This window comes from Diplotaxodon limnothrissa, linkage group LG4 (assembly GCF_057381915.1).
Source record: "Diplotaxodon limnothrissa isolate DT_005_m linkage group LG4, D_limnothrissa_male_GT1.1, whole genome shotgun sequence".
In the NCBI taxonomy this organism is placed as follows: Eukaryota; Metazoa; Chordata; class Actinopteri; order Cichliformes; family Cichlidae; genus Diplotaxodon; species Diplotaxodon limnothrissa.
In genome coordinates this window covers 27,458,848-27,485,312 of record NC_140599.1, presented here as the reverse complement: position 1 = coordinate 27,485,312, position 26,465 = coordinate 27,458,848, and the positions used below count along the sequence as shown (strand labels likewise).

The 26,465-nt window shown below is 41.6% G+C and overlaps 2 protein-coding genes across 2 annotated transcripts; both read right to left on the bottom strand.

Moving 5' to 3' along the window:
• Positions 1 to 2,674, bottom strand: LOC146634046 (kelch-like protein 11). The gene is made up of 2 exons (XM_085352730.1): positions 2,141 to 2,674; positions 1 to 1,938 (listed from the first exon to the last, which is right to left on the bottom strand). Exons 1-2 carry the CDS (start codon positions 2,602 to 2,604, stop codon positions 354 to 356), a joined length of 2,049 nt encoding a protein of 682 aa, XP_085208856.1. The 5' UTR covers positions 2,605 to 2,674; the 3' UTR covers positions 1 to 353.
• A 1,639-nt stretch (positions 2,675 to 4,313) lies between these two features.
• Positions 4,314 to 26,213, bottom strand: aclya (ATP citrate lyase a). The gene is made up of 28 exons (XM_085352729.1): positions 26,097 to 26,213; positions 23,939 to 24,099; positions 21,583 to 21,705; positions 18,299 to 18,361; positions 17,980 to 18,170; positions 15,089 to 15,168; positions 13,708 to 13,838; positions 12,486 to 12,604; positions 11,824 to 11,960; positions 11,665 to 11,726; positions 11,452 to 11,569; positions 11,171 to 11,325; positions 10,433 to 10,526; positions 8,791 to 8,932; positions 8,478 to 8,646; positions 8,292 to 8,396; positions 7,999 to 8,195; positions 7,845 to 7,926; positions 7,647 to 7,757; positions 7,406 to 7,533; positions 7,217 to 7,310; positions 6,966 to 7,120; positions 6,726 to 6,876; positions 6,464 to 6,607; positions 6,148 to 6,261; positions 5,551 to 5,633; positions 5,267 to 5,343; positions 4,314 to 5,174 (listed from the first exon to the last, which is right to left on the bottom strand). Exons 2-28 carry the CDS (start codon positions 24,095 to 24,097, stop codon positions 5,080 to 5,082), a joined length of 3,279 nt encoding a protein of 1,092 aa, XP_085208855.1. The 5' UTR covers positions 24,098 to 24,099; positions 26,097 to 26,213; the 3' UTR covers positions 4,314 to 5,079.
• Between the last annotated feature and the right edge of the window lie 252 nt (positions 26,214 to 26,465).

Below are 26,465 nucleotides of genomic sequence, written 5' to 3'. Positions count from 1 at the left end.
TATACTATTTACGTATAAAGAGATAAACAGCCTCTTTATCAACATAAATGGCTAACAGATATTTAGTTGTTGGCTGCACTATAACACTCTTATTCACATATTTATAATCACATCCCTCCTCACAGACCACCAGCAGGACAGCACACACCTGCCCACATATTTCATGGCTTTCCACAAATGAGCCAATAACACAAACACAGCATGAAAGCTGATGACACACAGTTCAGATTAATGAAATCCAGGACGAGAGCAACAGGACCTGCTTTAGTGAATGACTCAAGGTAGAGGACAATGGTAGCTGCATTGAAATTGGGGTTTGCAGGAAATCTTCGGACAAACTCACAGTGGACAGTTCAACACTCTATCTGCGACTGGAGCTGCCGGCGCAGGGTGAGAGTGCGCCGGTGAAGCTGTTGCATCTGCTGCATGCGATCTCGCTGGCGGGCAAGGTTCTGGGGCATGGGGTACCGCTGGCAGCCGTACAGGAAGCGGTACGGGATGCGGACGTGGCAGGCAGTAGCTCGACAACGAGGCTGAGGCATGGGTGGCAGCAGCATCCATCGCTTCCTCTCGGCGCAGTAACGATAGGCCTCCTTGCGATACTGCTTGTCTACATCGTCGCTGTTCTTCCAGCCCCCGATGATGAAAACATCCTCATCAAAGTGGCAGATTGCAGCACCCTCAATGCTGGTTACCTCTGGTGGAAGGCTTTCTAGGATCTCATCAGAGATGCGCACACTAATCTTCTGCCTGGCAACCTCATCCCGAACTGTGTAGCTTTTAGGACAGCAGGAGGCTGTGTGGTAGAAGTTAGTGGATGCCACAGCCATCTGGAAGATACAGTAGTTGTCAATAAGAGGCAGGGAGTCAACATCCTGCCACTGGCGACTCTCTGTGTCATAACGAGTGGTCACCGTCTTCAATCCGTCATCATTATCTGTATCGACGGGTGTGCGTGCTGTGACATAAACATAGCGGTCCTCCACACTCACTGCCTTCACGTCTCGCAGGATTTTGGGAGCAGATTCCAGATTGTGCCATTTGTCCTGCTCTGGCTCATACACACTGACATCCTTGAAACCCGGGCTGAAGTTGCCATGGCCACCAATGCTGTATAAGATATCCTTAATGCAAGTCAGGCCAAAGGAGTGCTTGCGTGTGGTCAAGTTGCTCACCTGCTCCCAGGTGTTACGATTAGGGTTGTAACGTTCCACAGTCTTAGCGAAGCCTGGCTCCATAGAACCAGCTACATAGACGTGGGACTCTGTGGCAGCGATGGCGTGGCCATCCAGATGGTTATGGATGTGAGGCAGATTGACCCAACGGTCCTCATAAATAAAGTAGCCCACACATTCGCTAAGGTAGTCGCCTCCCTCCGAAACTCCACCTACTACCATGATAACGTCCATATTTTGACCAAAGCGAGGCTGAAAGGAGGCCATGTGCGAAGACCAGAACTCCATATCAGCCGACTTGAGGTTTTCAAATCTAATAGCATGGCCCTCTACTGCCTCCGACACCAGCCGCAGGCAGGCCTCGTTGGATGCCACCAGTCGTTCATTTTTCACCACTCTGGTCAGGTAGGTGGGCTTGATCTGGGGTAGCCTCAGGAGACGAAACAGCTCTTCAAAATAGCGGCTTCTCTCCTCTGGGTTCTTCTGCACCCACTTCACCACAGCCTCAAAAAGCACTTCCTCAGAATCCACGGTTATCTCTGCATCTGATAGCCAGTCACGCACCAGGTGAAAGGGGAGCGTGTAGAACTCCTCATCCTGGATAACCTTGTGGAAGTTGCGGCGGATCATGTCTGCAGCCCGCAGAGCCAGCTGGTCCAGGGTGTACATGTGAGCCAAGCTGTGGACGGCCACACAGTTGGTCAGACTCAGCTTCTTCTTAAGGAACTCTCCACAGAAATCTTTCAGCTGCAGCAGCAGGAACCTGACAAAGTAAACAAAGGAAGTACAGTAAAGATTAGACAATAAAATTTCCTGCCAACTACATAACAGCATTCTGTTTACTCTTCTTTCTGCAAGCAGTGCGCAAAAACAATACTTCTACGGAAGGCCCAATGCATAGCATGCATAGTTAATTCATCTTTCTGAAAGAAAAAAGAAAAGATGCGAAATTAAACTGATCATACCTATCAGCCAGCTCCAGAACTTCATGCACATTGCAGGTACTGACGCGTATTTCTCCCGTATACATATATTGGATAACACTCTCCACCGTCTCGGGGTCCGGCCCCAGCTCTGAGCTCCACTCCTTCATCTCCACCCGTCCGGACAAGGACTCGGAAAACTGTCCCCCCAGCAGTGGGGTGAAGTAGTCGGTGGCCGCAGCCAGGACAGACCTGTGGGCTGAAAACTCACAGCTCTGGAGGCTGCCCATTGCCGCCCCGCTGCTGAAGGCCAGCGTCACGTCGCAGAATAAGCCCTGCTTCCTCTGTTCGTTCTGCCGCCGCGAAAGCTCCGAGCAGTGGGAAGACGAGGTGAATTCCTCGGCCTCTTCCGCGTCTCCGTCTCCAGCAAGCGCACTGGGCGTGCTGGTGCCGCTGCTACCGCTGCTCCTGGTGGAGTCCTCCGGGTTGGGTGCCGCCGCTGCCATTCTACTGCCAGCACTGGAGATGAGCAGTGGTGGGAAATGAAGTAAACTAGCTAAGGAACGGGGGAGACATATAAGCGGAGAACAATGAAGTGCGTTTCGTATTCGTTGCGTCACTTCCGGGGCGAAAAGGGGAGGGTTTACTTTTAAAAAGCCGCTTCAAATCACCCCTTTTTTCAGGTTTTAGTTTAATTTTAGAAGAAAAGACCTTAGTTTAAAATAAAAAAGAGGTTATTTTTATTGTTAGTTTTAGCGTTCTGGTCTGTGCAGCACATGATAGCATTTAACACACAGGACACAATGGATAAATTTTGGCCTTTTTTTAAACATGTACTGTCATACATTAAGTTTAAAGTGTTGTTTTTGCGCGGCTTTTTTTGTAAATAAACAGAGTCACTGACATGCGCACTGAGTAAAAGGCGTTCCTACCTGTCTACACATGGACAGGAAAACATAATTGTTTTCAGTCTGCAGGCTCAGAGCAAGCACGCTGTAAATACACCAAATATGTATGTAATCACTTTAACATCGTTCGTTCGCAGTGGATATGAAAGCCGTTCAATGCATTTATCTGAAACAAAAACGTCCCCGTCTAATAATGTCTCTGTGATTTGAGAATTACATCTAAAGGCGAAACAATTAACTCTCAGCAGGGCAAAGCAAGTAAACTCGCAGTGATTATACAGGACAGTAAGATACCTAATTCACTCAAATGCACAGTGACGCTACCTTGTTATTAAGTCATGATGTAACTGCGTTGGTCTCACGATACGTCGAGACGTTCATAACCCTGTCTACACGTGTGTACCTCAAAACAGCTGGAGTGATTTAAAAAACTTTTTTTTTTCTTTTTTTCGCTTTTGTGTAATATTTTACTAAATAATTGGGAGAATTCAGCCGTTGTCCAGTCAGTGGCTTCCGAATGTCCTAAATTACACGTTTACCTTTGAGGGAAAAGTCCATGTAATGTCACCCAGAACACATTAGTCTCAACAGCTTAAAAACAGAAGGATACTAGGCTTCTTTAAGTTTAGATGTTAAGGTTTTCACAAAAGGTAAAGAAGTCGGGTTCCTTTCTTTTTTAGCTCTTAAGTCTAAAGAAGAAAACGATCCCCATTCCTGGAGGAGATACTAATCCCGTGGGGTTCTGGCGCCCCCTTGTGAATAAAGACAAACACATGCATTGATACATTTTAATGATTACATTTTAATGTACTTAATTATACCGTTATCAACATACAACAAATCAGTACACAGGAACACTTAGCTCACACTCAAAGATAAAAAACATAAAACATGAAGACACTGAAAACACGTTTCTGGTTTCTCACAGATTTGATACACTTTTTAACCACAACTGCATAATGGATAACACTGGCGATGCCTGCCACATATAGATACCCTTTTGGACCTTGTTTTTTTTTTTTTTTTCTAAAGAAGTTCAGTCATTCTGAAAAGATTTTCACACCAGGCATGAAACAACCTTCAAAACTGCACTCAGAAGAATTAAAAATCAGAATGAATAAAAACCATACCTCATTAATTATACAAAAATAATACATTTTATTTAACCCCAATTGTGCTGGCTCAAAGATATTTTTATTAATAATTTAGCTTTTTGTTACTAACTGTGTCTCATTTATCATATGCAATGGCAGCCTCTTAAATAACCAGGTAAGAGGAAAAACAAAAAAAAACAAAAAACCCCCCCCACTAATTACATATTTGTTGTTCTTATGACTAATAACATTATCTGACCATTTTAATGCTTTCAAAAAATACTCCCTCATATTGTACCAGCTGGGAGAGAACATTTCCTGCACACTGCAAATGGCAGTACCTGCTAGGTATGACTCATAAAAATGGTCCCATCACCCACAGTAAGCAGACTACAAGCATCACTCATTACTACTGTGTCAAAGGCAATACAGAAAATGCAAATTATAACATTCTTGTACCATTTGGTTAGTTAAGTATTAATTCATATGTACACAAATACAGATCTGATGTACAGTATGTTCTGATATTATATAGGAATTATTGCACTACATGTTCACTTCTTGTAGTAAACGGCACAGTGAAGAGAGCAGCACAGAAACATGAAACACTGTCGCACAGACACACATGCTACTTTAATATATTGATGTATTATTTGGGGGTAAACAACAGTACTTCTCTAGTCATCAGTAACTTTCTGTTTACTTCCTCCACTGTATACCTCATCCGATTGCTCTCCAAAACACATTTTAAGATGGAAGGTTCACAGTTTAGCAGGTTATATATTAATCATGTGAGCAGCGCTGACAGGTTTCCAGAACTAAATTCTTTCCACCACTTGGCATTTACAGCTATATTAATCGTAACATCTTCCCTATGTTATGGCACTGATTTGAGATGATGTCACAGTATGTGCAGGGGTACTAATGGCAGGGTGAGGGACCAAACAGCTGCTGCTGCTATATGGTTTAGTCCCTCTGATTACATAGACATGTGCTCTGGGAGTACATAGGAGATGTCATCCCAAGGGTGGCGATACAGACCCTGTTTCAGCCTCTTCTGATCCAGGTAGTGTCCTTAAGGAGATATATAAAAGAAAGACTGGTTATCATACAAAGTAGAAGTGTTTGCTGTCTTGCAGACATTGCCATGCACGCAGATAACTCACCAATGAATCCCATACTGCGACCCAAGACAAAGATGCCATTCAGAGCACCAATTTCCACAAACTCATCTGCTTCATCCCTGTGAATGTGTGGTAGACAGGGAAAGGGGCTTTTTAATAATATAGACATGCTTCTGTCACATAATCCCAACAAGTTTCAGCACATCTTCCTAAGTAATCATTTTTATTAAAAAGCCTGGAAGAAAAACTATGCTATCCCTTAATTCTAGTTAAAGTGCCATTCTTAAGAGAAACCTGGTTTAAACTTTAAAGAGAAACTGGCTCACCGTGTAAATCCACCACAAGTCCTGAGCAAATCCACAAAAGCCACACCAATGAAGCCATCCACATTCAGGATCAAGTTGGGTTTCTTGGTAACACAAGTACAGCATAAAATCATTACAAGTGGACTTTTCATACCCTTCATTAATTTCACTCTCTCCCTCTATATATAGACATTATTACAATAAGAAATACTCATATTAAACATGATAAGAGTTTCAAATAATGACGTTAGAATATAATCTGTGTTAGCCAAACGCTTAGACGGCTCTAAACATTCAGCTTCAGTTTTTTCTGCTCTTTGCTGGATACAGATGTGAAAAACAGGTGATATCCCAAATTTCATTGATTATGGAGGCAGCCAATGAGACGAAGCTCCGCTTAAAGTGATTGTGACGTTAAAAGTGAAGAGAAGCTAAAATCACTTGTTTCAGACAGACGATGAACTGGCAGCACCAAGGCCCTGGATGATAAAGATTATTTTGAACTGAATTATGCAAAGCTACTTTGGTAGAGTCCAACAATTTGGAGCTGGAAATAATTAGAATAAGTCCCCTATAATGTAAGAAATTAGTTTTTTCCAAAAGCTATTCCAAGCTTACCTTAGAGGTGGTGATTTTCTCTACTTCCAGAGCATAGTCCAGCAGCTGTGTGGAAGGAAAGTGCTGCTTCACAAAGTCCTTTAAGATCTGGACTCTCATGTCTGGATTGTTAATCTGAAAAGCACAGACAATTCAATTTCAACATCTCTTCTCCCCAGTCAAAATTGCTGTCTTCCTCTATCAGTATTAGCTCATGATCTAAGAATTATTAGATATGGTGCACATCTATATTTCTTGTATTTTTAAATACTTAGTTTAGCCAGAATAACACGATGCTGTATCAGATGCTCACACGCTAAGTAGCCATGGTACTCACCGACTTGACTCTGTGTCCAATGCCCATGATCAGCTTGCCATCCTTCTTCATCTTGTTCACAAATTCCATGGGCAGCATGCCGCTATCAAATGCTTTGCTGAACTGCTTTGCTGCAGCATCCAAAGCGCCTCCAAAACGGTCACCCTAAAAAAAATTTAAAAAAAACATTACAGGAAGAAAGACATAGATTACATTTAGGTGGTTGAGTTTTATAGCTATATAAATCAAGTAAATAGATCAAAGACAGGTGTGGGTGTCTTACAATGGTGAGAAGGCCTGAGGTGAGGCTGGAGATGAGGTCTTTGCCAGCTCGGGCACATACAATAGTGTTATGTGCACCAGAAACAGCAGGGCCGTGATCCGCAGTCACCATTAGACACATTTCGATGAACTGGCAGGCATACCTGGGCAACCTGCATACAAAGATGATGAAATATCATAAAAAGGTTGCATAGTTCAAAGATTTTTCCGGAGCTATTTATGGCTGAGTTACAAGCCTGACCTCCTCTGGAACCAAAGCAGCCCCAGAGTGCCTCCGAGACCTATTTCTGACTTGAAGACCTCAGTGATGGGCATGCCAGCATAAATGAGCTCCTGACCTCTCTCGTCACAGATACTGGTCATGAAAGAAGCTGGCTTACGGATCAGACCGAGCTCCTGAAAGGCAAAAACAATGAGAAAAATGAAAAACAACTGCCATCACACCCTTTAAAAGCTCTGCTCTTAAAAAGTTATTCTTTCTGGCATACTCACTCTTGCCCACGAGTAATCCATTGGTACAGTGGGAGGAGGCAACTCTTCAGCTGGCTGAATAACTCCCTTCGCAACAAGGTCATCATATACAGAGCTGCAAAATTAAAAATAACACAAAAATTAATTACATTTAGATCAAGAGTCGCTGCATAAGAATATTAACCCTCCCCCTCATGAACATGCACTGACTTGATGATATCCCCAAGCTCATCAAAGCTTTTAGGGACAAATGCACCAGCTTCCTTCAGAGCTTTGTTCTTAGCTACTGCTGTCTCAGAGGCCTGGTTGGCACAAGCTCCTGCGTGGCCAAACTGAACCTGAACACATTGTGTAACACATTGAAGAACACAATTAAAGCGACAATTAATTTCTGGAATGTCTCATTACTCATCTGTTTAATATGCATCAAACACTAAATCTGCCCTCTTACCTCTGAGGAGAACATAGTGGCACAGGTGCCAATACACCAGCACACAACTGGCTTTGTGATTCTGCCCTGTTTGATAGCTTGGCAGATCTTGTATTCTTCTGTGCCACCAATCTGTTACAAGGGCACAGACAGTCAAAAATTAGCAGCCAACAACAGTTTAAAGCTCCGAGCACCAGTGTGTGATCATTTACTCCTCACCTCTCCCAGTACGACAATCATCTTTACTCCAGGAGTGTCTTGGTAGCGCAGCACATGGTCCGTAAACACAGAGGCTGGGTATCTGAAGAAGAATTATGAATTATGTCCCAGCTCACACCACATTTAAATCCAGAGCCAAAAAGCACATACGTACCTATCCCCACCGATGGCCACACCTTCAAATACACCATCAGTGGTGCGGGAGATTATATTGTTAAGTTCATTGGACATGCCGCCTGATCGGGACACATAGGCCACGCTTCCTGGGCGATACAGCTTGGAGGCGAGGATGTTATCCAGCATGCCTCCCGTGTTCCCGATCTTGAAACAGCCTGGCTTGATTCCTCCAACCTAGACAAAACAAAACAAAAGGTGGTTTACTTAAATTAAACAACAACAAAACAGAAAGATCTGGTAAATTCTCATTAGAGGTGAAGAAAAACTAACAGTTGCTGGTCCAATGATTGTGACACCCTTCTCATCTGCTGTCTTGATAAGCTTCCTAGTGTGGGCTTCAGGGATTCCCTCAGCAATGATGGCAATGGTGCGAATCTGAAGACAAACAAAGAGAAATGCTTAACTGTGAAGCCCTTATTAAAGTTTTTATAGGCCACAGATGCTGCAGCTGGGTACCTGTGGGTACTGCATGGTCTCTATGGTGCTATCAAAGGCTGAGCGCAAAGAGGCAAAGTTGATGAGCACATCTACATCTGGATGCTTCTTCATGGCATCGCTCATGTTCTTATACACAGGGAGGAGGATCTCTTTATGTCCCCAGTAGAACTTCTGTTTGTGGTCTCCACTGGAAGGCAGCCAACAAGAAACGCATATAAGAAACAGTAAAAACAGTACAGTACTCTCAGAGGTTTTTACAGTTATATTACAGCAAACGGGCATTACACTGAGAGCAGACACAAGCTAAAGAGGACAGGCGCAGCATACATACGTGAATGGGTAGACCATAGCTGTGACAGATGGCTCAGCTCTGGAGCAGATATAGTCAAAGTCCAGCATGCCCTGTACTGCACGAGTCTGCATGCCCCACACTATCGACTTTGTGTGTTTAGTGAAGAGGGTAGTTGCCTTTCCTACAGAGAAAGGAAAACTCTTAGATACTGGTGGCACTGTTAGCAGTGTTTAAATAAAATTGGACATAAAAAAAAAAAGAAAATCGATATGTGAGTCCTTGTATTAAAACACTGTAACCTCCATTTTCTCCCAGAGTTTGGAAAATATGAAAATGAAATTTGAAAGTGGAAGCATGGAAATAGTTTTTGCAGAAACCTATTGCTGACCACAGAGGGCGCTATAATACCTATAGTGAACTGTGCAGACATACAACGCCTCTACCTACTATCCAGTGATGGATGCAAGCAGGGCTGGACTGGGACAAAAAATCGGCCCGGGCATTTTGACTAGAGACCGGCCCACCAAAAATGTGACGTCATTCAGGGGTAAAACCGCAAAGGATTCTGGGAACTTGTGGCAAGAGGTACTAGCGCATGCAGGCTTTCAATTGAGCTCAGTTACACAGCGATAAAAAGAAACACAAAAAATGGCAAGAAGCTGTTGTATTATTAACTGCAATAGCCGGTGTTGTGCCAAAAAGTGATTGTCTGCCAAAAACTGATTGCTGGTATTTAAATTGCTATGAGTAACTTGTTGGGCTATAATATGTGAAACATATGTCAAATGCATCCCTCATGGATGACATGAAGTCATCTCTCCATCTCTCTCTGCTGCTCTTCTGTCTCCTCTGTCACAGACTTCTCCACTTTAGATGATAAATCAGCCTGGTGCAACATGTAAGCACAATTTGTTAAGATTTTGAGGAGTTTGAGAAACTAACCTGAAGCATAAAATAAAATTTACTATCAGTAACTTCATAGCACCCGCCCAGCAGTATATAAACTCCATCATGCTAGCTAGTACGCAGTACCAGTTATTCTAAGCGCCTGTAAAAAGTCAGCACAACGAAAACAAACTACAACTAAACTTGGTTTATATCTGACACAGACAGCAGGTCATAACTTCTTGCCTGAAGTTCAGTTCCTCTGCCACTATGACCGGCGGCCGCCTCGGTCTCTCCTCCTCTTGCCTCCCCTTTCCCTTATCCACCTGCTGGCCTCCACCACTTGCTGATGTTGCTAAATCTGTGGAAGCTATGCCATAGCTACCGCCAAACAATTCAGTTATTTTTACACATTTGGCAGCGTCTGCCTGAAGGGCTCGTTTCTTTTTGGCCCTAATTTTTTCTGCACCTTCTTTCCTTTTTTTGTTCTCCATTTTCTTTAGTTCGTCTATAAGATTGCTAAACAAGGGGGAGGGTGCATCCGACCTCCTCGGCTGTAATTGGTCCAGCCCAGAGTCGATCATGACCAACTGGCCAATCCAACACCTTTCATTATTTATACCCTTCCAAAAAAAAAAAAAAAAAATCGATCGGCCCATAAAAACAAAAAATCGCCAGCGGCCCACCGGGCAAATGCCCGGTATGCCCGATGGCCAGTCCAGCTATGGATGCAAGTATGACAAACAGAAAGGTTTTGGCATTTATTGTGTAGTCTCATGGTCGGGGTGTTTCTCACCAACGGGGGCTCCAGTTTTAGGCTTCTTTGCTGGTGAACTCTCAACTTTGCCTTTGTTTTCAGAGAAAGAAGCAGTCCTGCTGGACGCTGGCGTCTAGAAAGTATTAAAAAAAGAAGAAGAAAAAAGTAACTTTTTTTCCCCTCGCATATCTAAAAAAAAAACCGTTTCTCAGTAAGGACAGCCTAGTTGGGACAGCTTTAGCTGTGATAGCTGTGATAAATGGTAGAGCCGCTGGATAAGTTGAGATCACGTGCACTTGATGTGCATGTGTCCTGGAAATCTATTAAAAATAGTTTTTGTTGATGACCCCAGTTTCCTAGTACTTCACATTTATTCACACCAATTCCCAGTAGGACAATTCATATTTCATTTCACTTTGTTCTTCTGTTGTAGCGCACATCTGAAGCAAAGACAAACAGGCATGCACACACACGCACTTCCTTTGCTGAAATCTTGCACTGCACATTTTTAATGGATGCCTCGAGCGGCGCGCTACAACCTTGCACTTCCAACTGCAGACTCACGACTAAAGCAGCCCACAGATCCCTGCAATGCTCTTTATAGAAGAGCATTGCAGGGAACTGTGTAATCTGGTTCACTATGAGGACAAGATAATAGTGACTGAAACAGAGGCTGTGGCATGCAACCTACATTTGAGGGAACTGACTGATGTAAATACACTTCACAGTGAATTGCAAGAATATCTCGATGGTTTATCAGGCCAGTGCGCGTCATACCGATGTGCTGCTGTTGGAGTTGAGGAGGAAGTTGGCAGTGTGGGCAGCAATAGGAGGCAAGTTGGCAATTGGCCTGTGGCCCAGCGCCATGCCAACAATGGCAGTCATGTGGGTTTCTGTGCCAAAGACATGAATTGGGATGCCAGTGGTCTTTCCTGTGGAGAAAGGTCCAGAGTCGAATTAACTGTGGTGTGTAACAGCTGGCAGGTGCTTAGTCTCAAGACTACATTGATAGATTACAATATGAAGCCTAAATTTATAACATATCAGAAAAAACATACCAACTTCTCCCATCACTCTTAGACCTTCCTGGTAGTTGGGGCCTCCACGCCGCACAAAAATAGTGACCTCATGCTCCTTCAGTGGCTCCTGATAATCTCTGATAGCCCGAACAATTCCCTTTGTCCAAAATGACAGAGATGCTCAATTAACACATGACATTAAATAAGAAATATTGATATATTAACACCATGCAAACAAAATGCACACTGTACCTTAAATGTTGCTGCAACATTTGTGAAGTTTGCAATGCTTCCTCCGATGATCAAAACCTTCCCTGGAACACATTAATATGGAAATAATTTCATATAGAAATAATATTGTTAATAATAAAAAAGAAAGAAAGTAAGTAAGAAAGTTTACACAATTCCCACCATCAGAGTGCTTTTCTCTCGTCATCAAAGATAGGATGGTCTTGGCATAATCATAGGTCTGCTGTTCACTCGGTGCTCCAGAATACTCTCCATAATTGGCCAGCTCGTTAACCCCACCAAGATCACAGATTGTGTCACTGAGGGTGTTTCATATTAGTAAAGAGATAGAATAGAGAGAAGAAACAGATCAACAAAAGCAACCACAGCTCTGTTTTTCTTATATGGGGCATTTTCAGCTGCAACAATAAACACAACTTCAGGAAAAACAGACCTCCAGAACACATCCCCTTTATTCATTTAATACTGCACTGTAAACAGATACAACAACTTAGCAGTGCACAGGGGAAATAATTAGTCACGCCTGATGGGTCTGCAAGTCCCACTCTACACCCCCAACAGACGGCAGAGCAAGTGAGGCACCGCTCTTTCTTCCAGACTCTCAGTAAAACAGCAACATCTAGGAATCCAATTTAGCTGGCAGCTGAATGGGCAGAGTCTAAACTGCTGCACTATCAGTATCCCTACTGCATCTCTGGCATTCTCCCCTAATACTAAACCCAATTATGCACAGAGGAATGAATTTAATGGTGATCAATACTAGAGATTGTTTAGTCTTGAGAGCCATGGATTCTAGTGTGTATGTTAGCACTATGACTGAGTACCTGTACACCACTGAGGCACCGCCGCCTGCCACCATGGTCCAGATTCTGCCTCGAGGATTAAGGAGAGTGAGTTTGAGGCTGGCTCCACTCTTAGCATCAAGGTCTGCAATATAGGCCTCCTACAAAAGGAAAAGGAAGAAAAGAAGTACGGGCACTGTTAAATATTGCCTTAATCAGAGACGGACCTTTTACAAGCATCTCACTACATAGTTGTAATTTGTCCTTTGCCTGCCCTGTAACATTAAAGGGGCCATTAATTAGAAATACTGTATAGATATTGACAGCGACAGAGGATGTGATGCACATCAGTGGTTGTTTGTGACAGTCAGGTCCACAGCTGGTGGCTGAGAGTAAAAAAAGCTCCCAATCAAAGGCACCTGCTGTCCCTCATCTCCACTTCGACTCGCAGCAGCCCAATTAGACCGGGCCGTCTGCTACACAGACAGACAGTCTGTCTCAAACCAGCTCCCACATGTTTCACCCAAAAACAGACAAAAAAACAACCATCCTGTAAACAAATGAAAAAGAAAAAACCCAGCCCTTTTCCATTTACAAGCTTACGAGTTAATATTTAACTACATTAAATATTAAGTTCTGTCAGTGTCATTCAAAAGTACAATAATCAGTCTTATTCATCTTCTAATTATTGAAACAATCTTTCATGTTATAGGTCTTTCATTTATTATAAATATAGCTCCCACAACAAATAAAGCAGAACATTTCATGCATCTATGGGGTAAATTTATTTATTTTCTCCAAATCGTTATGCACATGTTGCAGCCCAGGCAATCTTTTCTGGAGACACGTTTCCTCTCCAAAGTGAGACCTACAGTATTTTTACGTGTGAATATGTTTGACGATACCACTGTTTCTAAATAATTATACAGGAGCTAACCTGTTTAAACCCATTTAAAAAAAAATACAATTTATTCTTCAGGTTAAAAACAGGTTTACAGGATCCATCGCAGTTAACACTATCCCCTTCTTCTTACCTTTAAAGTACTGAGGAAGGCCATCACAAGAGGTCTAGGACATTTTAATTAACTGAAACAGTGCCATTATTTTAGTTTGGGAAGGCACAATTTATGAAATGATGAAGGTGATGGATGTTCTACTGTACCTCTGATAAAAAGCTAATGAGCAATAATAAGAAACAGTCTCAAGAGGTCACAATTATAAGTCTGATGCATCTCTACCTCTGTCCCTCTAGACCTCCCCTCACCTCGGGATAAGCCTCCCTGCCGAACGGTGGAGGAAACTCCACATCTCCCCACTTGGCCTTGCAGATGTAATCAGCTGTTGCGTCGATCTTAGCGGCCATGTCCAGCACATAAACTCCATCTTTTGTGACCACTAAAAGGGGAGATGTCAAGATGTAATGTTAAAACGTATACTCCAGCATGCTAGTATAAACTAGAAATAATCTTGTAATTAAACACACACCACAATCATATAAATCAGATACAGATTTAAGTTCTTACATTCCCACATTATTGTGACATGCAGTCATTGAAGCTGTATAGCAAATGATTAGTTTGATTTAATTAAGTATGATTAATGTGCTTTAATACACATTAAGACACTACACTGTATTCTAAATGATGGCACCCACATTTGGTTTATATTGTTTTGTCATTGATTTATATAAGATACATTAATTATTTATTTCCTCGGTTTTCTTGTGTTACTTCTCTGTTGATGCACTCCGCCTTATTTTGAACAAAGGAGGAGGCTAAGGGTGAAGGTGTTTTAAATGCCAACCAATTGAACGTAACCATCTGCTGAGACCGCATTAAGGGAATGTGGTTTCTTTACATTAAATTTACTTTTTAGTCCCTGTGGTTTCCACTGCTAGTCATGGTGGATAGTTCCCCCTCCCTGAGCTTGGTTCTGTCTTTTAAAAGGGGTTTTTTTCCTTCCCACTGTTGCCAAGTGTTTGCTCATAGGGGGTATCTGATTGTTGGGGTTTTCCCTGCATTATTGTAGGGTCTTTACCTTACCATGTAAAGTGCCATAAGACGCTGTTGTTGTGATTTGGGGTTACTTAAATAAAACTGAGTTGAACTGAATTTGGTTAGGTCTGTTTGATTAAGGTCTTCTTTCGTTAAGTATTATTTTCAAGATTTGTTCATCTGACATCTTTTGTGGGCTCACCTATGTCTAAAAATAGCCTGTTTTCATGATAGAGCATTTTTCCATATAATTTGTCTTTTCTGGATATAATAAAACCCACATTTAAAAAAAAACAGTGATTATACATCCTTTAACTTACACCACATCAACAGGAAAAACTACCAGAGGGCATGTACTGGTTACTAATTACATCTTTGCAAACACATGCTGCCTTCATCAAACAGAAAGTGCATGTATTATTTAATGTTTTTCCCCCCTCTGTGTCAAAAATGTGTGTTTCATGATGATTTTTTTGTGATGCTTTCCTCTCTAATTTCCTTTTGATGTCCCCTTTCCAATTTTACAACCTGATAACATATTAATAAGCTGGTGCAAGAATAAAGTGTAGATGCTATAACAGTAGCCTGTTCAGATATAGTTTGAGATGTTATTGTGGACTTGAGAAAATCAAAGAAAAAAAAAAACCCTACCCAGAGGGTTGATCTCCAGATATGTGAAGAACAGGTCTTCATACAGGTTGAAAAGTCCAACAATGAAACTGGCCAAGATGCTGCAGAAAAAGAGAGAGAGAGAAACAATAAGTTCAGTGTATAAAAGCCTGATTTTTGGATTGGTTGCAGCAGTGCCTGAATTAAATGGAGATGTCTGGATGCCGTGATGCATAATACAAGACAATCACATTAGAAATAGGGGGGGGAAATTAAATACATGAAAAATCCACTGATATAAAACAAATTGCTGGCTACAAATCTTGGGCTAGCTCAAGCTCTTAGTCACTTACTTGAGTGTAATAGCTTGAAAGACTAGCTTTGAAGAAAAAAAGTTGCCAACTAAATACACTACAGCCAATTTATTATGAAGAAAAATTCCCTAGAGTTGTCACTGACGCCTTGTTTCCCCCAGTATAATAAGGTTTTATTATTATTATTATTATATTAGTGGTGACTCATGTCTTATAAATCTATTCTATGAAGCATGACTGATACAAGCCACAGAATGTTTAGATAAGGAAGGACTACAAAGTATAAATATGAGTGCATGACTTTACCCTTTGCCACAGACAGTATAATTAAATGACAGACACAGGCTGCCAGGTGTAAAATCTGAAACAAATGGGGAAGTGCTCGAAACCTCATTTAATCTAATCTGCAAGATGTTCATCTTGTAAATCATAGTCCTACTTATAATAAACGAGACAGTCAAGCAGGATAGAGAAAAAGAGGGCAATTAATTATTAGCCATTCAAAAAGAGAGGAGAAAACACTGCACTGCCCTTCCCATGGACTTTGTATTGCATGAAGGTGCAGTGTGGTGGAAGTCACAATCAACAGAAGTAAGCTGAGGAAGCAAACAGCTGTGCTTTTTGCAAAATCACAAACAGGATAAAACAGAAAAGGAAAACTCCTTTATACTGACATTAATTATACTTAGTTTTTACACATTGCATTTTAAAGGTATAGAATTTGCATCATGGATGACTGTATGATCTATTTATGTGGTGATTTTATTATGTTTAAAAAAATTCTTAACTAATTAGATCATCTTGATAGCAAAATATAATTAGGAATAGGGTGCTAAAATTATCCTTTGATAGTGAAATTTATTTGTGGTCACAAGCTTGTGAATCAATAGTGAAACAGAGTTCTAGAGCTGGGTTGCATATTGTGAAGCCAGCTGTTTTTCCCTCCTGTGCTCTGTCTCCATGCTTGTGATACAGATGCATGGGTCATTCATGTTATTTCAGTCAGATCCACCTGTGGCAAATCATAAAAGATGGCAGATGTGAGGGAGAAAATGAGACTGGGCCCATCTGTTATACACAGTACAGTCTATGATCTTTGCCTAGGTAGACTCTGATTCCCATGAGTCCCTTTAGTATGCTTATGACACACAGCAATGAAAACTTTGCAAAAGGACTCATCTTTGTGAATCCATCTCTTTTTGAATATCAAAATCTCCATGACAAAAAAATGTAAAAATTGCAAAACATTCACATGCAAAGCAGTTTCTATGGTCTGTATTCAATTTCTTGAATTGAATCTAACTATTTTTATCTTTAATCTGCAAAACAAATTATCCTCTGCATATTAACAATAATGCTATAAATATACACAACAGGAGCTGCATGCAAACAATCTAATTTGCCTTCTCCATCACATGTCAAAACAGAGAAGTGAGAGGTTGCTGTAGGGGAGGCAGTGCTTTGCTCTCCTCTCCTGTCTGTCAGTTCTGCAGGCAGCTCTGAGCCTCTGTACCCGTATCAGCCTTTTGTCAGGTCGTCGAGTGGCCCGTGGGGGGAAAAGAATGACCGAAACCCCAAGTGACTCAGCTTCTCATGTCTGCTAGCTAAATGCAGGTTTTGTTTTGAGTCCAGAGTGTGAGGAAAAAAAGTGTTTGTGGGGGTGAGGAGGAGGCAGAGTGATTTCTGGGATGGCTTCTTCAATGTCAGCCAAGACAGTGAGACGGCCAGAATCTGCCATCACAAGAGCAATGCTGAAGAGATGGATAAGAGGGTTTGGCGGAGGGTCAGCCACTGTATCCTTCCCATCAAAATAAGTGGACGTGTTCTGAATGTGGCTGTAGCGTTTAAAAAAAGAAAAAAAAAAAAGGCTGGGAGGTGGAGGCTGATCGAAGAAAGGCAAAGCCAAGGAGGGAGTTTGTCATTTGTCTAATGGGCAAATGGAAACCCTCTGCCCGTGTACTGCTCCCCCCACATTTACTGCCAATATTAAAGTGCTCTCTCCAGCTTAATTTATTTGCTGCTCCTCCCTGTTGGTCAGTAGTTCCTTCTATTTTTAGCAGTTTAGTGATGAATACATCAATGTTTGGGTGACAGGGTGTATTAATGAACATAAAATTGTTAATAAAATATTATTTTGCAATGTTTTTATTCAGTAATGTTGTCTTTTTTAATATGAGAAGGTCTATAAATGTTTAATTGTTCTCTTGTTTAAGTGCACATACTGTTTTGTGGGGACTTACTACGAAATAAGGTAAAGGCTTCCTGTAAAAAACAATTTAATCATGTAAAAGGTGTATTAGTTTTTAAACAGGTTTCACAAAGATGCTGCTTATTCTGTGAGGATGAGACTGTGTAAAGGCAATATACAATATTACTCCTGCAAGAGAACATATTTAGTCTTCCTTAAAGGCTAAATATGCAGAAACTGACAGAGTACACAATAACAGAAACCCCAGTCTAGTCTGTAATATGCAAAAAAAAAAGCAAATTCTAACTAATGCTGAGTTTCATGCTCATTTTCATAAACTGTACATACTGTGTCCACTCCCAGTCTTTGTCTACCCTGCACACATCAAGATTCTGCACATGCACTCCCTTTACCATTTCTATCCCACTTACACTTTCTTGTCATTGGGGACATGAGTCAGCAGGTCTTTCTTCACCAGGTCTTCACTGATCTTTTCATCCACCTTAATTAGTAGCTTCTGTGCCTTGGCGTCGACGTCTCCTACATCCACCCCGCCCTCGTGGTGAAACAGCACATAGTCCCCTTCTCGAGTGGCGTATATGCACACATAGAATTCTTCCTCCTGACCAATGGATAAAGTTTACAAATCTGTCCATTATATTTCTTGAATACTTTAAATATTTGATTTAGCATCTGTAGTAATACGATATGAATAGGCTAAGATATAAAGAAGGTAGGAATTTATTTTACCTGCTTATGTGGGACAAATGGCTCAATGAGGAAGTTTTTGAGAACACCCTTGGCTTTTCCCACCTGCAAGTCATTAACACAATAATAATCTTCTTAGGGAGCACCAATTAAAAAAATAAATAAATAAAAAATAATTATATATATATACAGTGGGGCAAAAAAGTATTTAGTCAGCCACCGATTGTGCAAGTTCCCCCACTTAAAATGATGACAGAGGTCAGTAATTTGCACCAGAGGTACACTTCAACTGTGAGAGACAGAATGTGAAAAAAAAATCCATGAATACACATGGTAGGATTTGTAAAGAATTTATTCGTAAATTAGGGTGGAAAATAAGTATTTGGTCACCTCAAACAAGGAAAATCTCTGGCTCTCACAGACCTGTAACGTCTTCTGTAAGAAGCTTTTCTGTCCCCCACTCGTTACCTGTATGAATGGCACCTGTTTGAACTCATCATCTGTATAAAATACACCCGTCCACAGCCTCAAACAGTCAGACTCCAAACTCTGCCATGGCCAAGACCAAAGAGCTTTCGAAGGACACCAGGAAAAGTATTGTAGACCTGCACCAGACTGGGAAGAGTGAATCTACAATAGGCAAGCAGCTTGGTGTGAAAAAATCAACTGTGGGAGCAATCATCAGAAAATGGAAGACATACAAGACCACTGATAGTCTCCCTCGATCTGGGGCTCCACGCAAGATCTCATTCCGTGGGGTCAAAATGATCATGAGAACGGTGAGCAAAGATCCCAGAACCACACGGGGGGACCTGGTGAATGACCTGCAGAGAGCTGGGACCAAAGTAACAAAGGTCACCATCAGTAACACACCACAACGGCAGGGAATCAAATCCCGCAGTGCCAGACGTGTTCCGCTGCTGAAGCCAGTGCATGTCCAGGCCCGTCTGAAGTTTGCCAGAGAGCACATGGATGATACAGCAGAGGATTGGGAGAATGTCATGTGGTCAGATGGAACCAAAGTAGAACTTTTTGGTATAAACTCAACTCGTCGTGTTTGGAGGAAGAAGAATACTGAGTTGCATCCCAAGAACACCATACCTACTGTGAAGCATGGGGGTGGAAACATCATGCTATGGGGCTGTTTTTCTGCCAAGGGGACAGGACGACTGATCCGTGTTAAGGACAGAATGAATGGGGCCATGTATCGTGAGATTTTGAGCCAAAACCTCCTTCCATCAGTGAGAACTTTGAAGATGAAACGAGGCTGGGTCTTCCAACATGACAATGATCCAAAACACACCGCCCGGGCAACAAAGGAGTGGCTCCGTAAGAAGCATTTGAAAGTCCTGGAGTGGCCTAGCCAGTCTCCAGACCTCAACCCCATAGAAAATCTGTGGCGGGAGTTGAAAGTCCATGTTGCTCGGCGACAGCCCCAAAACATCACTGCTCTCGAGAAGATCTGCATGGAGGAATGGGCCAAAATACCAGCTACTGTGTGTGCAAACCTGGTAAAGACCTATAGTAAACGTTTGACCTCTGTTATTGCCAACAAAGGTTATGTTACAAAGTATTGAGTTGTATTTTTGTTATTGACCAAATACTTATTTTCCACCCTGATTTACGAATAAATTCTTTACAAATCCTACCATGTGGATTCATGGATTTTTTTTTCACATTCTGTCTCTCACAGTTGAAGTGTACCTCTGGTGCAAATTACTGACCTCTGTCATCATTTTAAGTGGGGGAACTTGCACAATCGGTGGCTGACTAAATACTTTTTTGCCCCACTGTATGTATGTATGTATATATATATATATATATATATATATATATATATATATATATATATATATATATATATATATATATATATATATATATATATATATATATATATATATATATATATATATATATATATATATATGTATGTATGTATGTATGTATATATGTATGTATGTATATATATATATATGTATGATACCATAGATTTATCCACTAAAAATCTCAGACAAGTTGGAATCTAAGTGACCTTGAACTAAAGAGCAGAGGTCAAAGGTCAGGTTTGCTAAAACGTTGTGAATGCGTTAATGTAATAACAAGGAGACGTAGGATTCTGAAATCGATGCTATAGCTGTTTCTACAGTAGGATGCTGAGGGGTAGCACTGGTCAGTGCCAGTATTTTAATAATATGCATTCACTGTGTGCATTTTGAGGGCAAAAGAAGTAAATGACATATGAATAAAATATACATGTTTGTACTAGTGAAGGTAATTTATCTGCAAAATTACTTCATCCAGTTAAAATGATTACTCTACTGAATTACACTTCTCCTCGGGAGAGGACAATAAAGATGACATGGCCCAGCAAACTGAAACACTGCACAGACCATCAACAGAGCAGCAGTGGCTGCAAGTAGCAATATATAGTAATTCTACCTCTCGGCTGATTCCAAACAAACGATGTTTTCTACATAGCCAAATTGTGTGCTAACTACCTCACACCGCTGTGTCTGGGGTCCGAAAGAAAAAAATTAAAATGATATACCTTGCGGCAGTTGTGAAGTGCTGAGGAAAATACCGTGTGTCTGATGGGGTGATTTTATATAGGTGGATTTGGTTTCAGTTGACCTCTGACATGCAGAGATAAAGAGCAGGTTGTAAAGAAAAAGGTGGAAACTATAGAGGTACAGTTAGGGGTGTGCGCCTTTCTATGTGAACGTTAGGGTGCGTGTCCTCGGATGCTCTTGTTAAGGAAACAACCTTTATTGTTGGGGGGGCTGGCAAAAAACCAGTGCAGGTATATTACTACTGCTGCATTTATTCGTATTTACAGCCAGTAGCACTGCTGACACTGTCACCTAATTTGCAAGAAGATATGCAGTTTCAGTGCTACACACACTCTTCTTCAGTGCTTTATGAACCAACCCAGTCTCTCCGTAACTCACTTCTGGGTTTATGAGGCAAAGCGGCGTCTCAGTGCTATGTTGATGGAGTGAGTGTTTCTTCAGTGGCAGCACTTGCCTCAGCTGACTGGATTGATTTAATACCAGCAGGCTAGCAATGAAGTCAATAACAAACTGGGCAGCTGTTTAGGCAAACGTGCATCAGGGGAGGAATAAACATAAACCAGGCACATGCAAGGAAAACTGGGAAGGAGGGTAAGAGAAAGGGGAAAGAAGAAGGGAAAAAAAGGGGAAAAGAAAAACACTGGGATAATATTGACTGGAGGACGGTTCAGCAAAATGCACGCTCTCAAGCAGAAGGGTGGGTGGAGGGAGTTGCCTGAGAGACAGCAGAGAGGCAGAGGGTGGATGACGTACTGTGGTTTCTTTCATAAGGCGGGGTTTGAGCCACTCTTTGACGCCATTTAGGTCCAGGTTGACGCCAACCAGACCCAGCTTGCCTCGTCTCTTGATGAGCTGGTCCGGCTTCACCACCAGTCTCTGAAGGAGGAAGGGAAAAAATATTATCAGCAAACTTTGAATGAATTCATCAAATTGACCTTTTCAGTTTGAAAAGCTAAGTCTAAAGTAAATGTTCTAATTTAATCTGTAGTCATTCTGCTTTTACACTAGTATGTAAATATTACTTTAAAGGAGCAAATTTAAAATATTAAAGCTGGAGAGGTTTCTAGAGGTAACACTTAATGCATTTTAACAGCATAAATATGAGATTTGACACCAGTGCAATGGTAAAAATGACCCCAAAAAAAAAAACCAAAATCTGATTCTTAATCATCCATCCATCGTCATCCGCTTTGTCCGGGGTCGGGTCGCGGGGGCACCTTGAATCGCCACCTTATCGTGGTGGAGGGGTTTGTGTGTCCCAGGGATCCCAGGGGCTATGTTGTCTGGGGGCTTTTGCCCCCTGGTAGGGTCTCCCATGGCAAATTGGCCCTGGGTGAGGGACCAGACAAAGAGCGATTCATAAGACCCTTATGAAAAGGACACCGAGGGAACAGTTTACCCTGCCCGGGATAGGGTCACCGGGGCCCCGCCCTGGAGCCAGGCCCGGGGAGGGTGCCCGAGGGCGAGCGTCTGGTGGCCGGGCCATAGTCCATGGGGCCTGGCCGGGCACAGCCCGAAGAGGAGACATGGGCCCATCCTCCCGCAGGCCCACCACCCGCAGGAGGCGCCATAGGGGTCGGGTGCATTGTGTGTGTGTGATTCTTAATCAATCCTTTTGAAATTTCCAGCTTCAGTGCAACTATTTCATTATAAAGTATATAGTAAAAGTACTGAGCCACATACCCATTACCTACGGGAGCTGCTCAACACCCATGCCACGAACCTGCCGGCGCAGGTTTTGTGTTGATTTTAATAACAGGAGGTTTGGAAGTCTGCACTTATCGAGCTAAGCACCTTGTGTGGTGGCAGGTGTGCAAAAACAGGATGGAGTCTGATGTCTGAATCTGACTGAGTCTGATGTCGCCTATCTTTATGCCATCTCAAGTTTATTCAGTGCAATTTTAACTTTTATCAATCTTCCAAAAAAAAAAAGAAAAAGAAAAAAAGAAAAAGAAAAAGAAAGATGTAATCTTTGCCTTCTGGGAATTATAATTTATGAATCATGAATTTTATGATGCTTTCTACATCTATTAAACAGTAGAATGCATAATCACTGCATTAATTGGCAGAGTAATGGTAAAATCTGGGGCTGTTATTTGCAGTCCTGAATGAATTCTGCTTTCAGTGTAAGCCAAATGTTTCAAAGTGAATTAATGAATGGAAAAGGCATGGATAGGGGCCGACATATTCATGTTGCAGTGATAAAACACACACTGTTTTCCTCAGTTCATTTTATTTCAGACCACAAGACTGCAGGTATGTTTTTTATAGGATTGCTAAACAATTCCTTACTGCTCTGGAAATCCCAAGTATTTAGTACCTGAACGATGAGGTGCCATGTATTTGAGAAATTATCTCTCATCTACCAACCATCCCATACGATGCAATTGAAAAATTACATAAAACCCCTACTGGCATCACCCAGTTCCTCTTACTTCAGATGAAAAGAATGACTTATGACAATGGAGCCATTACTATCTGGGTGCTTGCCAGTGAGCAAATGAGGAGAGGGCTGAGGGTGAACGTTAATGCAATTTCTGAATCAATTCTGCAGCAGGACACATCACTGTGGATCTGCCCTAAGCATCCTCCTAATACCTTCCAGATAAAATCCATCAGCAGAGAGGGAGGCAAACAGAGAATGACATTTCATCGAGCAAGATGAGCAACAGAGTAATTAAATCAACTGATATGATAGCTGTCTATGTACGTAACAGAAGAGCAAACTGGAAGCCTGGAGAACCTGTGCAAAAATGCAAAACCCAGCTCAACATTTGGCTTCTGGTGGTGCAAATATGAATTTTTTCTACGTCTTCTTTTTTTCTTGTGCTTTTACTTTGCCCAATTTCCACCAAGTATGGAACAGAACTGATGGTTTCCTCCTCTGTCTGTGATTTCAGCTAACAAGCACCAAGAGAGCGCTCAGCTGCCAGCCTAAGTAATCGTGCCTATAAAGAGGATATCCTTTTCCACAAGCAAAAGAGACTGTGCTTTGGAGATCAATGGTCTATAAATTAGAGACATAACAAGATGACTGTTCAGTCAGCTAAATAAAATATTACTTCACCATCCACATATATTACCGCCCTAAATGTTTCTCCTGCCTCACCTCTGTGAGCAGCCATGGGTGCTCCTGAGCCAGTCGGTCAAAGTTGGTCTCAGGTGTCACGTTTGCATAGCGGAACCTGTTCTGGATGGCCGCTGATGTGCAGATGTACTTGTAGAGGAACTCCTTTCCCGTCTGCTCAGAGATGGCTTTGGCTGACATGACTGCTCGGGTGAGACAAACAGAGAGAGATGTATGAGGAGATATGCAGATGAGAAGTAAGGGTTGATACAGAAAAGCAAACATGTGGTGGCCTTCTATCCTTCTGGACAATCACATATGAGGTTTGTTTCAACCTGACAGGACACGAACAGTAAAGCCAACCCTAATGTGATTAGTATGGGTTTGTTTCATCTGCACACTAATGAAGTCATAGGCAGTTAGTTATTTGCTCAACAACCGGATCCACACAAAAGCTCCAGCAGAGCAGGAGGAGAAATGACTAAATAAACTCACCTCACAAATTTACAGTTGCAAGATGAATTATATGATGATTATAAACAATAAATATGCAGCAAAGATAAGAAATAATCTTTGGATGCAGGACCTGCTTTCCTTTACTGACAAAATGTGACGGAAGTAAAGTAAGAAATTCAGGCATCTGTAATAACATCTGTAAAATTTTACTGCTAAAGGGTGGGGCGTGAACTTTACACTTTTGCCGCATGTTTCACTCAGTGAGGTCATCTCCACTGGAGTCAACAGAGGTCAAAACAGGACATCAGTGTTTGAGTTTTATAAGCAGCCTATTATGCACAGACACATCTGATTTCATAATACCAAGACCACAGCAAAGTAAATATGCTGATATGAACAGTCATGAACAGCTTCAGGACTTAAAAATGAGAGAAATAATGTAGAAGCAGCAAAAATATAAGGAAACTAGTACTTCTGCAGCATCACCGAACCCATCTCCGATGACAGCTGTTCATTTTTAAACAGGAGAAAATCTCACACTGAAGACTTGCATTTTTCTTTGCATACTGTGCGGAACATCTTGCAGAAGCACGGCATTAGATCTTAGCTTTTTTTTCTTTTTAGGTTCAACTTCAACTTACTGAAATTCTGACCATTTCCATTTCGAACTTGTTAGACATTTCAGTTTTACTGAGAAAATCTACGTATGTGCCTTCTTACCATCATTTCTTGGTGTCCATTAGATCTGATCTGTTTTAAGATCATTGAAGTTTTTAGTTTTTTAAATTAAATTTTTTATTTAAGCATTGTTATTTTAACTGCATGCCTTCACTTGTGTTTATGTCATACACTTCTGATACACTGACTGATGTAGTTGACCCTCCAACAGTGTGTTGGTAAACTGATGACGCTCTGGATTCTCCATGTAACCTTTCAGGGATGGAGTACCTGCTCAGTCTGTTGCTATAAGAGATTTAATAAGCTGAAAGCTCTGACGTCTGCTCGCAGTTCTCTGCGTGCTACACTGCGGACCTGGCAGCTATTTCTTTAACGGATTAATGGGACTGTCATGGAGCTTTCTCATTATTGATCACTGCTGTCTCTGAGTCACAACAGCACCGAGTCCAGACCAGCAAATGTGGTTCAAGCAAAGCTCATCGGGGGTCACATACATCATCTCATTTCTCTGTTGCACCTGACCTGTCAAAGGTGTTAAATATCACTGATCCACAGAAACACTGGTTCAGATTACACACTATAACCTAAATTAATAACAAAGGGTGATGGATGCCTGGGGAAGGGAGAACTGAAGCAAAATAAAAAGCCGTTTTAAAAGAATGCAATCCAATATCAAAATTGGAGGTCATTGTATAATTTTTAGCTTTCATTATAACCCCACTAACTATTACAACAAAATCTTCCTGACACAGTTAAAGGACCGAGTTACTGATTGAGTCACACATCCCTCAGTGGAAGGATTTGGTCAGTCTGGTTCATTCATTTACAAACCGGTCAGACAGCCTCGCAGTTATCTGGCAAACATCCACATCACTACTCACTAAAGTCTTACTCAAACTTACTAAAAACCAGGATGTAGGAAAAGTACAAGTTAAACGTGGTTTACGGACTGACTAGTTTAACTTCTCTTATCAGTCAGAGAGAGAAAACAATAGACAAATAGTTAAAGGAAGTTAGAAAGAAAAACCACAGACGCGTTTTTAAGTAACAAAGTGGCGTATTTTACCTTGTTTTTTGTTTTTATGTCGTCAGCAGCTGTATAAGTTTGTTATGGTCTGATGGGTGAATTTCCTCGGCAGTGTTGCTCCACTCTTGCCGCCTGCGGTGACCACTGGTGCGGGAGAACGAGGTTCCCAGTCAGTTTTGTCTCCATCGCCTATCTGCTGACAGGCTTAGCTGATGTTTCCTGGGCTCTGATTGGCTCTTTCCATAACGTACACTTTTGCTGCCTTCATGAACAGTAAGAAATATTACAACTAAGTTACGGAAGACACACTCGAGGCAAATAAACTGGTAACACTGTATATATGTAATTTAATTTTAATACATAATTTTTAATGCTTATCTTTTTGCTTCTGTAGCTATAGCTTTGATA

Coding starts and splice junctions, on each gene's coding strand:
- aclya (XM_085352729.1), bottom strand. CDS start 24,097: ATGTCAGCCAAAGCCATCTCTGAGCAGACGGGAAAGGAGTTCCTCTAC. Junction 12,605..13,707: donor GCAGGGAGGCTTATCCCGAG/GTGAGGGGAGGT, acceptor TTCCTTTTGTAG/GAGGCCTATATTGCAGACCT. Junction 6,262..6,463: donor TTGGACACAGAGTCAAGTCG/GTGAGTACCATG, acceptor TGTGCTTTTCAG/ATTAACAATCCAGACATGAG.
- LOC146634046 (XM_085352730.1), bottom strand. CDS start 2,604: ATGGCAGCGGCGGCACCCAACCCGGAGGACTCCACCAGGAGCAGCGGT. Junction 1,939..2,140: donor GTTCTGGAGCTGGCTGATAG/GTATGATCAGTT, acceptor TTACTTTGTCAG/GTTCCTGCTGCTGCAGCTGA.